The 16,527-nt window shown below is 28.0% G+C and overlaps 1 protein-coding gene across 1 annotated transcript in view; it reads left to right on the top strand.

The window, feature by feature from the left end:
• LOC100207412 (WD repeat and FYVE domain-containing protein 3) overlaps positions 1-16,527 on the top strand; it is a 226,494-nt gene that overhangs the window by 172,574 nt on the left and 37,393 nt on the right. The window contains exons 45-47 of the mRNA XM_065796046.1: positions 6,060-6,151; positions 6,361-6,573; positions 11,423-11,573. Of these exons, the coding sequence (XP_065652118.1) occupies positions 6,060-6,151; positions 6,361-6,573; positions 11,423-11,573 (456 nt within the window). The remainder of the gene's footprint in view (positions 1-6,059; positions 6,152-6,360; positions 6,574-11,422; positions 11,574-16,527) is intronic.

The following is a 16,527-nucleotide window of genomic DNA, read 5'->3' as shown; positions in this document are numbered from 1 at the left end:
CATATTTAGTTGAATGCAATTGCTCAAAAAAATATGTAGGAGAAACAAAATTACAAATTAGAACAAGAATTTAACAACACCAAAAAAGTTTAAATGATGGCAAACATTATCAGTCAGCAATTGCAACACATAGCAAGTTTTGCTCTGAAAAAATAAATTGGGAGAAAACTAAAACTGTTAAAGTTGAAATAAAAAAATTCGACCTTAAATACGAGAAGCACTCGAAATACAGAGGCACCAATGTTTCCCATCGAATGGCGGAATAAATCTTGGTAATGGGCAATTTGTCAAAACTAAATTTTCGACTCCATTTTTTATATTCTTGCGTAACAAAAAAAGAAGTCATTCAACTGCTGACATCAGTTAAAAAAATTCTTTTACTAAACTGTTTTTTAACATTTAAAAAATTTTGTAATATTTTACGAGCTGATGATGCTGGTTTCAATAACCCAGTGAAAATTTTAAATACTCAAAATAAATTATTATTTGTATTAAGAGAATTCGTATTGTTTGATGTTTTCTTATTAATATAACATACACGCTTATACACGATGTCTACACTCAAATCATATACAGTAGTGGCCAAAAAATAGCAGGTTACGTTTTTTAAACTTTTTTAACTTATTGTTTATTTATGGCATTATTACCTTGGATACAAATAATTTTTTATTATATTTTGATTTTTGAAGATATTTTGATTTATTTTACACCGTCAGGTTGCCATAGTTGTGATATAATGGGTAAAAAGCGTGATATTAATAACTTTGTTAAAGGTAAAATAAATCCACTATTTTCGGAGGGCTATTCTCAAAGTAGTATAGCAAAGCAATTAAAAATATCAAGATGTGCCGTGCAAAATGCTTTACGTGTGTTCAAGACTATTCAAATCGCAAAAATTATGGTAGAAAATGTGTGAGTACATCATGAGAAGACCGTTTTTTAAAGAATGTTGTTAATAGTGAGCCCAACACAACATCTGCAAGGTTATCACAACTTGCTATTGAAAGAGAACTTACTATTAGTTCGAGAACAATTAGAAGAAGGTTGTGCTATGACTTTGGTCTAGTTGCAAGAAGACCAGCTAAAAAACCTTTATTAATTCCATCTCAATTTCAAGCTAGGATTAAATTTTGTAAGAGTTTAAAAGACAAGACACCAGAATGGTGGGAACTCGTAATGTTTACAGACGAAAGTACGTTTCAACAGATTAGAAGCATGGGCTATAATTATGTTAGAAGACCTGTGGGAGGACGCCTGAATCCAAATTATACCATAAAAACAGTAAAACATCCTCCTTTAGTCATGGTATGGGGAGCAATCACAGCGCAAGACCGATGCGGGTCGCACATCTTTAAAAAAGGTGAAAAAGTCAATGCACAAAAGTATCTAAGTGTATTGAAAGATGAAGTGAAACTGCACATGGAAATACTAAAACCAGCATTTTCCAGCAAGATTCAGCACCTTGTCATACAGCTAAAACAGTTAAGAAGTGGTTTACTGATGATAAAATTGAATTAAGTTCACCCGATCTTAATGTTATCGAGAACTGCTGGAATATAATGAAGCAGAAAGTTGCAGCACATCAGCCAAAATCTGAAGGACATCTTCAAAAAGTTAAAGTTAAAAGTTAAAAAAGTTAAAAAGTTAAAGTGTGGACTAATGAAATCACTCGAGAATTTTGTAAAACATTAGTACATGGAATCCCAAGAAGAAAACAAGCTGTGCTTGTTAATAAGGGACATCCGACAAAGTATTGAATTATAACATTCAAGTCATTTAAACTGTACTATTGTTATAATTTGGTGCTATAACTATTATTTTATTGAATATTAACAATATTTGATAATTTTTATCTATTTTTTTTTTCATTTGTTTTACATTTTCTATTGTGTTTATTCAATAAAAATTTACACTGCAAATTTTGAGTTATTTTTTATGATGTGCCTTAATTTTTTGGCCACTACTGTATATATATATATGTATATATATATATATATTTTGTATATATATATATATTTTGGCCACTACTGTATATATATATATATATATATATATATATATATATATATATATATATATATATATATATATATATATATATATATATATATATATATATTTGTGTGTGTTTAAATACTAACAAAAACTAAAAGCTAATAAAATAAAAAACAATAACATTAAATATCAATAAAGATCAATAAAGATACCTAACCATATTCAAACAGCATACCTACCTGTGTATCTACTATTTTTTATAGACCAAAACTTTAACAATTAAAAATAAAATTAACAAATAAAATAAACTAAAGACTGACTATACTAATTATATTAAGTTTAATATATATATTACTTTATATATGTATATATATATATATATATATATATATATATATATATATATATATATATATATATATATATATATATATATATATATATATATATATATATATATATATATATATATGTATATATATATATATACACACACACATATATATACATATTAGTGTATTATTTCATATAAATAGTGTATTACTTTAAAATATATATATAAGTTATTATATATGTTTTTTTCTAATATTTGTTGTCTTTAGGACTTTTTCTTTATAGCATTTACTTTCTTACTCTTTCATTGTTTTACTTTTATGGTAACTTAATTTCTTAGAACTTTCATTCTTAAATAGTGATAATTCCTGATTTAATGATTGCTTTATTGGGAGTGAGTTTATCAGGGAGATAGTATAATAAATAATTTAAGATGAAATTCAGCTAAAGATAAAATCAATAAAAAAAAAAAAGTGTATAACTAATAAATATAATTAATTGATAAATTGGTTTTACAAATCTATTACATAATTGTTGCAATCATTTACATAGTAGTTGTATATTTATATTGCTAGCTTTTAGACGCAATTTTATTACCAATCAAAAAACTTTTTTCAATGTTATTTTTTAAGTTTACAGTGTAAATACATCACATTGCTACTTTTGCTGGAACATTTTTTACATTTTTATTTGTATAATAATGTATATTTAATGTTTACACTTTAGCGTTGAATAAAGGAAAATCACCTTAACTTGAACTATTATCTTATATCAGCCAAAGTTCAACTTTAGGGGAATTCAATTTAGTTGAACATTCGTTAAATTCAAGGCCTTCTTAATCAGGCCATAACAACTCATTTTCCATAACATTGGTGAAAGCTGACTTTTTTACGGTTAAAATTATTTTTTATCTTTGCTTTTGTAAACAAACTTCAGAAACAAATAAAGAAGTATGTTAAGACAAAATATTTTGATAAAAATTTAGAGAGCAAATACTGTTGGAATTTTTTTTTATGATTAGAAACAAGTTAAATGAGTTAACTGACTAAATCTCACTATATGTTTATTTTAGCTGATTAACACAAATATATTTAAAAAAATAATATATTTGTTTAAAAATAAACAAATATATTTTTTTTTTTTTTAAATTATTTTGGCTCAATGTATTTTATTTTGAAGTTGAAAGATTTGCTTGTTTTATTAAACGTTTCTTTTCAAAATTTCTTTAGAGTGTTTTTTACAATAATTCTTTAAAAAGATGTTTGCCAAAATGCAGCAAATTTTTTTAACACTTTAAAAAAGCAATTAAAATTTACTATTGAGCAATTCCACGACTGTCTCACAAAAAATGAAAAAATTAAACCAAGCCAATATGCATAATACTATATATCAGTAATATACTAATTGAGAGTTCTACAATTTTTTAAGCTTTTTAAACAATAGTTTAAAAAATACTTAAAAAAAAATCTTGGCTTTCCAGTTGATTAATTAAAAATAATTCACCACCAGATAATGATGTACCGATGGTAAAGGCCGATTGAGGCTAATGATAGGGTTTAATCTATGTATATAAAGTTAATATAATAATATTAGCTATGCAATATGCATATATATGATGCACCTATGCACCAGTTTGGTTTTGCTTATTAGCCAATGCCAATGCATAAGCCAATGCCAATTAACCTATTGATGCTATCAATCGATTAATCGGCCAATAATTAAGCCGGTTAATTGGTTGCTGGTTACCAATAACATATGCTAGTTGGTTGAGTCACTGCTGATGTATAGGTACATATTTTATATATATTTTACATCCTTAATATTATTATAATACCCTTATATAAATATATTAAAACCTATTACTAGCCACAATCAGCCTTTGCCATCTGTACATCACTACCACTAGATAGTGATGTACCAATGAAAAAGGCCTATTGTGGCTAATAATAAGGTTTAATGTATGTATATGAAGGTAATATATTAATATTAGGCATGTGATTTGCATATATAAATTGTACCTATGCACCAATAGTGGTTTAGCCTTTGTGCAACTTATAAATACAAATTACATACATAATATTAATATATACGGTAGTGGTGTAGTGGTAAAGCGCTCGCTTCATAAGCGAGGGGTTCCGAGTTCGATCCCCACCATGTCCCTGGTAGTACCGCACTCAACTTGTTTCTTCGCGCAGCGGCCTTGTTCCTCAAGGTTTGTGTTTCGGAGTTATAGAGTTAAGAGAGGGTTATAACCACTATTAAGTAGCCTCCTCATCTGTAGTGGCCTTCTCGGCCTTGAGGAGGTAAATAACAATAAAAAAAAAAATTACCTTTATATACATACATTAAACCCTATTTTTAGTCACAATCAGCCTTTTTCATCGGTACATCACTACCACCAGAGTACTGTAGTCCAGGTTTCAAATACACCTCATCAGCCAAGATAAAGTATTATTTTTGAAATTCCTGAAGCCCCTTAAATATCGTTTTTAAATATTCAGTATCTTTAAGTTTGTTTACTTTGTCATTCATTGTAACTCTCATACAATTAGCAAAACAAACTTCTCTACAAGATCAAAATATACTGATCAAGATTTTGAATAAAGATACAATCCATCTGAAATGTCTTCTAAAGAAAATGTGGTAAAATGTTTGTTTTGTTTAATAAACCTACTTGATGCCTAATATAACTTGCTCGCCTAAAATCTGTTTCATTATTGATAACTAACTGCATTCTCCAGTTGAGAATTATATTTAATAATTCCCTTGTTTAAAAAAGACAGAAAGTTGACTATATCCAGTAAAGTATTCATCTCCAGAATCTTTTAAAGTTATATATATTGAAAACTTTGGTACTGGTCGACAATGTTCATATGATATTAAAGATTTTTTTTTTTTTTCTTTTTCAACAAAATAATTTTTCTTCACAGTTATTTATCATTGATTTCACATTTTTTACAATTGAATTAAACTAAATAATGTCCATTTTTAAAAAATTTTTAAACTCATTAGGTAAACTAAATCTTTCAAAGCACATTAACCCAGTGACATCTTGTTTTCTAGACACTATTGGAGTACAAGACACAGGTATACCTTTAAAGGTTTATGAAGGATGCATTGGAACAAAACTACCACCTTTGACTTTTTTTAATTCATCATCTTTAGGCCAGTGCTGAGCACAAATTTGCTTATAATCTATAAACACAAAGTTTATGTTTCGAAGTTTTTTAATCCATAACTTGCGATCCTCTGATTCAAAGGAAAATCTATACATTGTGACATGAACATTATCTTTTATATTTGATTTGTAATTTAAGGAGCAACCATAAATGCAACATTTGTTAGGCATTTTATGAGTTTAACTATAATAGTTTAAATCAAACAATTAAAATCCTTGTTAAAACTAACTTCTTTGTAAAAAAGTTGGCCTTCACTAATTTATGGAAAATAAGCTGTCGCGGCCTATTTAAGAAGCCTTGGTTAAGTTGAACCATTTTCCTTGGTCCTTTGGAGGTTTAAGTTATTGAGAATCAACTGCACTTCATATATATATAATCTTGAATTGAATTGAATAAAATACCTTAGACTCAACTTTTTAGCTTAACTGTCAACTTAACTGACACTATACTGTTTTTATCATTTTTTTATTATTGTTGTTTTAAAAGAACATCAAAAATAACAGATCAATAATAATCAGAAATATTTTATCTTGATATAAAAATCTTTTTTAGGTACAAAACAAAGTGGCGAAGTACTTAATCATGTTATACTACCACCATGGGCAAAAGGTGATGCAATCGAGTTTATCAGAGTCAATAGAGAGGTACCTTTGTTTGTATTTAAAATATAATGGGCTACAATACATCTAAAAATTGAACCATTCATTCAGCTAATAATTGAACTGCCTATTCAGCTAAAAACTCAACTAGACATGTTATAAATTCAATCACTCATTCTGCAAAACATTCAGCTAAGCACATTTAACTAAAAATTCAACATTCTATAAATTTTTAATTTTTAAATGTTCTTTAGGCTTTAGAGTGCGATTATGTTAGCAGTCACTTGCATGAATGGATTGATTTAGTTTTTGGTTTTAAGCAGACAGGTTCAGCTGCAGTTCAAGCTGATAATGTCTTTCATCATCTTTTTTATGAAAAATCAGTTGATATTGATGAAATTGAAGATCCTTTAGAGAGGAAAGCTACAATTGGTTTTATCAATAACTTTGGGCAAATGCCAAAGCAGGTAAATGATTTTGTTGCCGATAGTAAAATTTCTGATTTAAAAATAAAATAAAAATGTTAGTTAGAGTGTTTACTATAGTTACTATAGTATTTGTTAAAGTTAACTACTATGCTAATGTTTACTAGGCGAAATAGTGTCGCAAAATTTTGATTGTCTCAAATTTTTATTGTTGCAAATTTGATTGTCAAAAGTGTAAAAAAGAAATAGTGTCGCAAATTGTTGCATTTTTGATTGTCGAATAAGGAATAATATTGCAAAAGGGCTAAATACATAGTGTCAAAAGCAAAAAAAAGGGAATAGTGTCACAAATGAATTTAATGAATAGTGTCAAAAACAAAAAAAAAGGGAACAGTGTTGCAAATGAATTTAATAAATAGTGTCGAAAAATAATAAATAATGTCCTAAAGGATTTTAATAAATATTAACAAAAATAAAAAAATAATAACTATAATTGTGTGTTTAAATAACATATTTGATGTCATACTGAAATAGCCTGCTGCTGGGGGCTTCAGTACATACACTAACTATCTATAACTACATCGACTGAGGGTTTGGAGTTTGGTAGCAATCTTTTCTTTCATTGTTCTTTGTTTTTTTCTGTAAAAACCGTATGCTATAAAGATAAGCAAAACAAGTAAGCAATTGCTGAAAATAACTATTTGCAACACTATTCCGTTTTTACTATTTGCAACACTATTCCTTTTTTTTTGTTTTCAACACTATTCATTAAATTCATTTGTAACACTATTCTTTTTTTTTTGCGACATTAGGCCTTTTTAATATATTTTGAAGTTCATTTTTTGATACTTTTTCTGTCACCCGTTTACTAAAGTTAACTACTATGCTAATGTTCAATTCATCAATTAATAAAAACAACTTAAACTTTACTAGTTTCAACATGATTTTAGTTTGCTATAGTTTTTATTTTTGGCTTCAATGTGAAACATTTTTTAGAGATTATTTTCTTTTCCTTTAAAATAAAATTTTTAAAAAAGTTAGTAATAGTTTTTTCTTCTGCAAAATACTGCTGTGTAGTGCTGCATCACCCTTCTTCAAAAATAAAAAAAGGTTTATGCAGTTTAATAAGTTTAATTGCTGCAGTAGTGGTGTTGTGGTGTTTTGGTTTTGTGGTGTTGTGGTAAAGCACTTTTTAAAAGAATTGAATTTATTTTAAACTAACCACATGTCTGGAAATACTGCACTTAAGTTGCTTCTTTCCACATGCTCATAGAGGTTATAGAATTGAGCTCTCTCAAGTTGGCATAACAACAGTTGTGAAAGTAGTAATAATGATAAAAAAGAAGTAGCCTGCTTGATTAAAATTATGTGTGTGGTTTTTGTTTTGTTTTTTTATTCACAGTATAAATATGAATATCTTGCTTTATAAGAACTTGCTGTTTTTATGATGAAAAAACCAAAAACATGCAAAAATTTAAGATTGCTAAAAAAATGTTAAAATGCTAATAAAGGCTTTCAAAAAAACAAAGTAAAATAAAAAAAAATAGTTACAATAAAATCCAGCAGTATTGAACTAAATAAATTGCACTAATTTTGAAATAAATTTTAAAATTCCAAATTTTTATACAAAAATATTACCATTTGAAAACATTTATCCTGTACAAAAAATATACATAGCTTTATCTTGTTTTGCTTAACTTACAAAGTCAGAAAAAAAAAGGAACTTGATTCACTTTTAACAGCCATAAAATGTTGAAAGTATTGAAAACATATTGATTCTAAAACTCTAAAATATTTTGTATATACACTGACAACTTTAAATATTCTCTGATTTCTTTTTTTGAATCTAGATTTAAATTTGTTTAACTAACACTTCCAAAATCATATTTTTCATCATCAAATGATAAGTTAATTTTTTTTATTGGTTATCTTTTCAATTTTTTCATCATCAAATGATAAGTTAATTTTTTTTATTGGTTATCTTTTCAATTGGAGTTCAAAAAAAATTTTAAATTTTTTGTTACCTTTTCAATTTGAATTTTGCAAGTCTAAAGCCAAATAAAAATTCCTTTATGTCTTTAAAAAAAATTAAAATTGAAAACAAAAAAATTATATTTTTTAAAGAATTGAATAAATGACATTTTACAAATAATATGTATTTTAATAAATTTTCAATGAACATAATTTTGATCCAAAAAAATGGCACTCAATAAATATGAATTTTTCTTTAGTTCATACAAATCTTTGTAAGTTTACAAAAAAGCTAATGTTATTAATAATAGCACAATTAAAGGGGTTTTTTTTCTTATTTTTACTTTCTTATTTTTTTGCTTCTCAAGGTACTTTATACTTGAAATAATTTAAAAACATGTTGCATAGATATCAGCAGATAGTAAAACACTTCATTAAAGGTTACTAATGCATTTACTGTTTCTTTCAATCACACATTTTCATCTTCATCAAGCATATTTTTTCTCAAAAGTATTGTTGCTTTGAATCAAAGATATCTTTAATGTAGGAGTGCAGTTAAAGCATTTATTCTGCCATGAGTTTTCACATCTTGACTCAAATGAAGATAATGTTTTCAACACATTGTTGTATCTGACTTGCTTCTGATAAATCAACACATTGTTGTATCTGACATCTAATAAATCATCAAGTTGAATGGAGAGAAGTGATTCAAAGATGTAATAATATTTCTGCACTTGGGTAATATTTAGCAAAAAAAATTTAGGTGAACTGTCTTTTTTTACCTTCTTAAACTAAATTTTAACCTAATATTAAAACAATATTTTCAAATATTTTACACAGTCGTGTTACTGGTATTATCTGATATTACACTTATATTATATCATTCACCTTAAGGCTGTAAAAGGTTTTTAGCAAAGTTTCTTTTAAATTATCTCCATCGTGGTAACCATTAAAGTATGCAAAGCCTATACAAAAAATGGTATAATATTTTCTCTGTCAAAAATGACATGTGCAGTTGCAGAAATGTAATTATTGTTTTAACAGATCATCAACAAGGTATCAGATGCAATTGATGAAATATTTTGACATCAAAAATTTTTTAGCATTATATATCCTAATCTTTTTTGGCAAGGCACTTGGGATTTAAACACAAAACAAGTTTTTTTAAATGCTTCACTTTCTATGAACATAAATGGAAGATAATAAGCAATAATTTAAATGGAAGACAACAAGCAATAAATTGAATAGAAAACAACAACCTATTATTTAAATGGAAGACAACAAGCGGTTATTTAAATGGAAGACAACAAGTGGTTATTTAAATGGAAGACAACCTATTATTTAAATGGAAGACAACTAGCGATTATTTAAATGGAAGACAACAAGCGGTTATTTAAATGGAAGACAACAAGCGGTTATTTAAATGGAAGACAACAAGCGGTTATTTAAATGGAAGACAACAAGCGGTTATTTAATATAACAAGCTTTAAAAACTTCTATCTTTTGACATGCTACTTATTGTTTGGTGGGTTTTTGTTATTTTTGTGATCATTTTCTAGATTGTGGAGTTCTCTTTAATGTTTTACTTAGTAAAGTACTTTTTCCATTTTGGCGTTTGTCCTTCCATTGACTAATATTTATAGGTGGTTTTTGTTGTTTCTGGCTGTGTCATTATCAGAGGTGTCATTTAAAGGAAATCCAAAAATAGTTTTGTATAAGTTACTCAACATCTTTAAATAATATACCTTAATAATAATGATATTTCTTAAACTATGGTCAACAGATATACAATTTTGCTGTGAGTTCTGATCAGTTCAGGAGAACTTTGAAAGATTTTAAACTTTGAAATTTATTGTATCCATAAAGTTTGAGGGAGGTCTCATCTGTAGTCATTTTTTCAAACTATGACCTAGAATATCAAGAATTAACCAGTAGTCTGGTGAAATATACAACTCAAGATCTAGGCGCTGGGCTTTATCAACTAAAACAGAGTTCAGATGGATTTCAGCATTGATTCTATCTGTTTTTACATCATTGCTTTAAATTAAAACTTATGAAATCAAGTTTTACTTTAAAAATTGCCAAATCAATTAAGTTGCAGGTCAAAAACCACAAAACCCAGGAGAGAAAAATGTAGTCAGCTATTCTATTGATCTTTTTGAGTGTTTCATAACTCAGAATAAGAACCTAGCTGATTTTGATGAAAATGCAACTTGAATTTCATATAGCTCCATATTTGTTACTTTTTACCCAATGGTCCTCAGTTCACAATAATCTCTGCACTTTTCAAAAGTCTAAATGTAAATAATTTTAATATTAGAAACTTATATATTTTGTTTTTTGCATAAAGGTATTTTAAAGTGAAATAGTTTTATCTTTACCCTGCTGTTACTTACCCTTTTAAGGTCTATGGGGTTCCTGCAAATAGAGCCTGCTTCTCCAAGCAGATCCCCTTAACATTCTGATGATTAAAATGCAACAGCTAACAGTTTATTCTCAATGCTATTGTGTTTGAAAATCATGTTTTTTTATATTTCATAATGAACTTGAGCATTTTTAAATTAAATAATAGTTAAAATGTGCACAATTGTTAAAAAACCTTCTTTATAATAGCGTAATTATATAGCTAATGATTTTTAAATTTCTATTTGCACCAATTGTTTGTAAATGCTCTTAAAAAATTTTAAAATGTAAACAATTTAAACTTTAAAAGAGTAGTGCACATATAAATAGTTATCCAAAATAAGAAATAAAAAAGTTTCGTTAAGAAAGCAATACCTTGGGAGCATTTTATGCCACTCCGTGTATTAAAATTTGTTCATAAGAGTCAATATGGGATGGGCTAATATATATTTATAAATATATTTATTTATATATATTTATGCAAAATTTGATAGTATTAAATCGCTTTGTTTTTTAGTTGTTTAAAAGACCACATCCAATTAAGCGTTCACTTCGAACAGCTGAGTTTATTAGTCAATCTGGAACATCTCCAGTTGTAAACAGTTCTATTGAGAAGCTGTTTTTTCATTATTTAAGTAACCTAATACCTTCAGCTGTACCAGTAAAAGGTAGTTTTTGTTGTCAATAATGTTATCATTATAAATATTATGATGTCCATATGTTATCATTATAACATATGGACATCATAATATTTCTCATTTTTATAGTTTTAAAATGTATTACTATATGTTATAAAAAAGGATAATTTTCATAAATATTTAAAAAGTAAAACATCTTTTAAAAATTTTGTTAAAAAGCTTTAATTTTTTGCAAAAATATAATAGCTTTTAATAATTTCTAGAGTTTACATTATTATGGTAATGCAACGAATTTAACAAAAAAATTTAATGTTAAAAATGAAAATTGTAACTTCTTGTACTTTTAAAATAACAGCAATTATTTACTCTAAATATAACATAGTTTGACTAAAGCTATGTGTCAAAAACAGGCTACAGAGTAATTATTACTTTTTTTAAAAGTAAAATTAATGTCAATAAAAATGTGTTAATCCAGGGAAGGCATGTTCCACTCAAGTTTCTAATAGTTCAACAAGATATACAATTGGAGGAGAAATGCAGTTTTTAACTTCTGTTGATTATTCTTGCATACATCTACAACAAACATGTTGTAGTTAATATCAATTGAGCCTTAAGTTTGTCTTTTCTCTACTCATATATATATATATATATATATGTGTGTGTGTGTGTGTGTGTGTGTGTGTGTGTGTGTGTGTGTGTGTGTGTGTGTGTGTGTGTGTGTGTGTGTGTGTGTGTGTGTGTGTATATGTGTGTATATATGTGTGTGTGTATATATATGTGTGTATATATGTACAACCCTCGGAATTAGGAAAAATGAGGTCGGCAATAACTTGCCAACCTCAATCTTTTTGAGTTTGGCAAAAATTATTTGATACAAAGGTCTAAGCATAAAACATTGAAACAAGGTCAGCAATTTTTTGCTGATCTCGAATACTTTCAGGTTAGCAGTTAGGTCGGCATTGCCGAATGCCGACCCTAATTCTGAGGGTTGTATATATATATATATATTATATTATATATTATATTGATGAATTAATTGAAATGACTGATCGCTTTTATGTTGACTGATAGTTTCTATGATGATAAATTGAATAAAATGACTAATGTTATGCAATTACATTAATTACATTAATGTTATGCAATTGCATTAATTAATCTATAATTTTATAACTCATAACATTATACATAACATGACTAAACAATTTTAATAGAGTATTTTAAAACACTTTACCAAACTCAAGTTTAATAATTAAACAACAACAAAAATAAAACCAAAGTTCACCCTGGTCATTCATCAGGAGATTATAAAATTTTTAAAGTCATAAAGTTCATTCTGTTTTTATTTGTTTTTGTATTTGTGAACATCAACTTTTTCAAACTAGCGCTATAATGTTTTTATAAACATGTTTTAATAAAGTGCAATTGTTGATACTTCAACAATTGAAATATAACCGTAATGAAAAATTGCACTTTATTAAAATAAGTTTAATTTTCTGCCTCTTTTTTTCCTTGAAGGCACTTGACTTGTAGTATGACTTCCAGAACCTTGCACAAATAGGTTGGACAAAATATTGTCTATTTTAACATACATTGTGTCACTTTTTTGATGTATATAGTTCAACATTAACAATGAAAACTCATTTTACATACACTCACTTTGGTACTGAAGAAAAAAAGTTTCTCTTCAGTGCTGAAGTGCAAGTATACTCATATGTGTTTTAGAACAAAGTTTATTGCAGTGTATAACAATGCAGCTTGTTTGATAAATTTAGGTTAATAATTTTTTTTTAAATGCTTGACAGTAGTCATGAATAGAAAAGGTTTATGTTTCTTTTTTCTAAAACATTTTTTAATTTCTAAATTATGTTTCGTAATTCTTAACTGTTGTGATTTTGAAACAAGAATCTAAGTTTATGCTTCTCTTACTTTTTTTTAAACTGTTGTATTTAGAGACTAGGATCTAAGTTAATATTTGATAACTACAATATTATCAGAAAACATTTTTAGTTTGCTTCAAATTTTTCACACATTATACTGATCAATATTTTACACTCATAAAAAATTTTGTCAAACAGGAGTTATTGTTATAGATTTTATGGAAGACTATATGCTAAAATATTTTCACCTGTATACCAATAACTTTAACATTTTCTTTGGATTATCGAAACACCTGATAACTTAAAAAACATAAATATGCTGTGCATTAAGAAGTGATCATAAGTCAAGTCCTAAATAATGTACAAAAGCTGAAACAGGTAAATGTTTATGAGCAGAAGTGGAAAAGGTATAGTGGTGTGTCTGAATGGATAAAAGAAACATGCTAGTGATTAGCAGTATGTATTCATTATGGTTGCAGAAGAAATCCAAATTTGAGGTTACAACCAAGTCAAAAGTAGATTTGGCTGATCAAATAATATCATGATATGTCAGCCTAAAATAGACAATTAGTTCATATTAAAAAGCAGCTCTTCATTTCTTTGATGTATTTGTGTTAAATATTTACTCTTTTATATGCAAACAGGATTAAATGAAACAATTTCATTGATTAAGTTTAGAGAGATGGCTGTTACAGTGTTATTAAGTAAACACTTAACAAAATAATTCTTCAAATCAATAACTATAAACTCAATTATTTGTAGAATGTGTTTACATTGTACTTTTCATGAAAGAAAATTAAAGTTTTCTTGTAGTTATGTTATGTTAGTTGCTGTAAAGGCTTAGGCAGTATTCCATACAAGGTAGATAATGGAATCAGGAGTAAGAAAATGGCAAGCTCAATAAAGAGAAGCAACCTTAGCAGATGCTAATTTAGCAATTGATTGTATATATAGTCTCCATTAAAGGTCGGTAGTAAACAATAATCTAAGAGGCATAAAAAAGAGAACTCCATGAGAGGTTTGCCATTCATTAGTATAGGAATGTAAACAGTATTGCAATAATTGTTTGCAGTAAATAACTGAGTTTTGTTGGAGTTAAAATTTACAAGCCACTGTGAGCCCCAATCTGTTATAGAAGTGAGATCAGATCCTGTTCTAAGCAATCGAAAAAAGAAGACCTTTTGTTAAGACAGGAGTATAAAGTTGAATTTTCAGCAAAAGAGCTACTTTAGATGTAAGGTGTTTTGGAAGATCATTAATGTAGTAATGTAATGGAGAAGACAAGCTTGCCAAACTTTATCAAACTTTAGATATATCAAGAGCAATAGCCCTAGCCTCTCTGCTTCCATCTAAAGCACAATAAAATAACTGAATAACGACTGGAGGTTGTGTAGTAGGCGCATTTATCAGCTGAGAGAGAAAAGACATCAGCCCAAGGATCGTCACAAAGAAAATTATGAAAAGAATCCCTGTCAGCTTCAGAGTAGTAGTAAGTAGTGCGAAGGTAGGGTGAGTCTGAAAAGGAAGTATGAGATGAAAAATTTAAAGAGAATTTAAAGAGATGGTCAGAACCATCTAATGGAGAAAAAGGAGAATTTGTCTCAGAGACAAAACATAAATCAAGGAGTGAAGGTAAATGATTAGTTTTGTCAGGAAAACGAATCACAAAGTTAATTATCTGAGTAAAAGACTAAGAAATGCAGAAGTTATAGGTTTTTTGTACCAGCAGGGTCAGTGGCCTTAGAGCCAACCATTCAGTGTGATGAGCATTAAAGTCACCAATAACAACAATATTGGTAGAGAGAAAGGGCATGGTCATAATGAATATTTGACCATAAATTATTCCTAAAAGAATGCAGTCTAGGGAAGAAGAAGAACAATAAAGAACAAAAAGAAAAGTGATAGAGTAAAAAGGTGCTAAGCGGAAGCACTTAAAAAAATGGTCAAAGAATTCAAACTTGATTTCACGACAAATAGGTGAATTGATGCGTATGTATACCCCCAAACCAAGCATGTGACTTTTGGAGTTGACACTATCCATGCGCAACATGGCACTATTAATACTCTGATACTTTGCAGTTGTTGATGGAATTTTATATACCAATCTGAGAGTTTGGGAAACCTTACTACTAGCTGGCCTCAGAACCAATAAACTGAGTTTTAGCTGTACCCTCACTAAAATATAACAGGAAGAGTTGCATAGCCACTATCAAGGAGGCACAACCAAAAATCTTTGAGGAGAGTCAAGAAGACCCAGCATTCATCTTCCTAGGCAGGAAACAATGTAACATAGGTTTATATCTATGCCAGTCTAATAGATGAAGAAAGGGTTCATGGCTGGTTAGCAGCATTATTCTGTTTAGCCCTAAAGTCTTTGCCTAGGAGGCCTTCTACAAGGCAGTAGCTGGATGCAGTTAACATTTGCCCAAGATGAGTATTTTTATAGAGACACCATCTCTAGCCTTCACTTAACCAAGAGCCCCAAGGCAGGGGAATTTTAGCTGGATGCAGTTAACAGGGATTGAAGGCAGGGGATTTTTAAGTTGGATTTTGTTTCTCCTAGCCTTTGCCTAAAAAAGCGCACCTTACAAGGCAGTAGGACATAGGGCAAGTAGTACTGGGTTACATGATACCAGCAGCAGGTCGTGGTGATCCTGAACCTGATCTGGAGTAATTAAAAGGAGCTACTTCCCGCAAACAGCACCTTAAAACATTAGGAATATTATTAAAATATTGATGGTTTGGAAAAATATTTCTTTTTTGTATTTTAGCCAACTTTGATTTGCAAATTTCGAAAACTTTGTCTGAACAATTTCAGAAAAATTTTATTATCTTGATTTTTAAATCTAAACCAGTGATCCGCATTGCTTCTTTGAACAACTAAAATGAGATTAACAACATTTTAGTAAAAATATTTGTAAATAATAACAAGTAATAAGAATAAGATAATTAGTAATAAGAGTAAGTAATATAAATTAATTAGTAAGTATTAATAATAATAATAACATATTAATAATAATAAGTAAGAATTAATAATAATAATTATAATAAGTAATATAAATTAATAATAATAATTATAATAATAATTACGAATGAATGCAAATAGA

Source organism: Hydra vulgaris, chromosome 04 (genome assembly GCF_038396675.1).
Source record: "Hydra vulgaris chromosome 04, alternate assembly HydraT2T_AEP".
In the NCBI taxonomy this organism is placed as follows: Eukaryota; Metazoa; Cnidaria; class Hydrozoa; order Anthoathecata; family Hydridae; genus Hydra; species Hydra vulgaris.
Note: the sequence above shows the minus strand (reverse complement) of the source record. Positions and strands in the feature narration are given on the sequence as shown.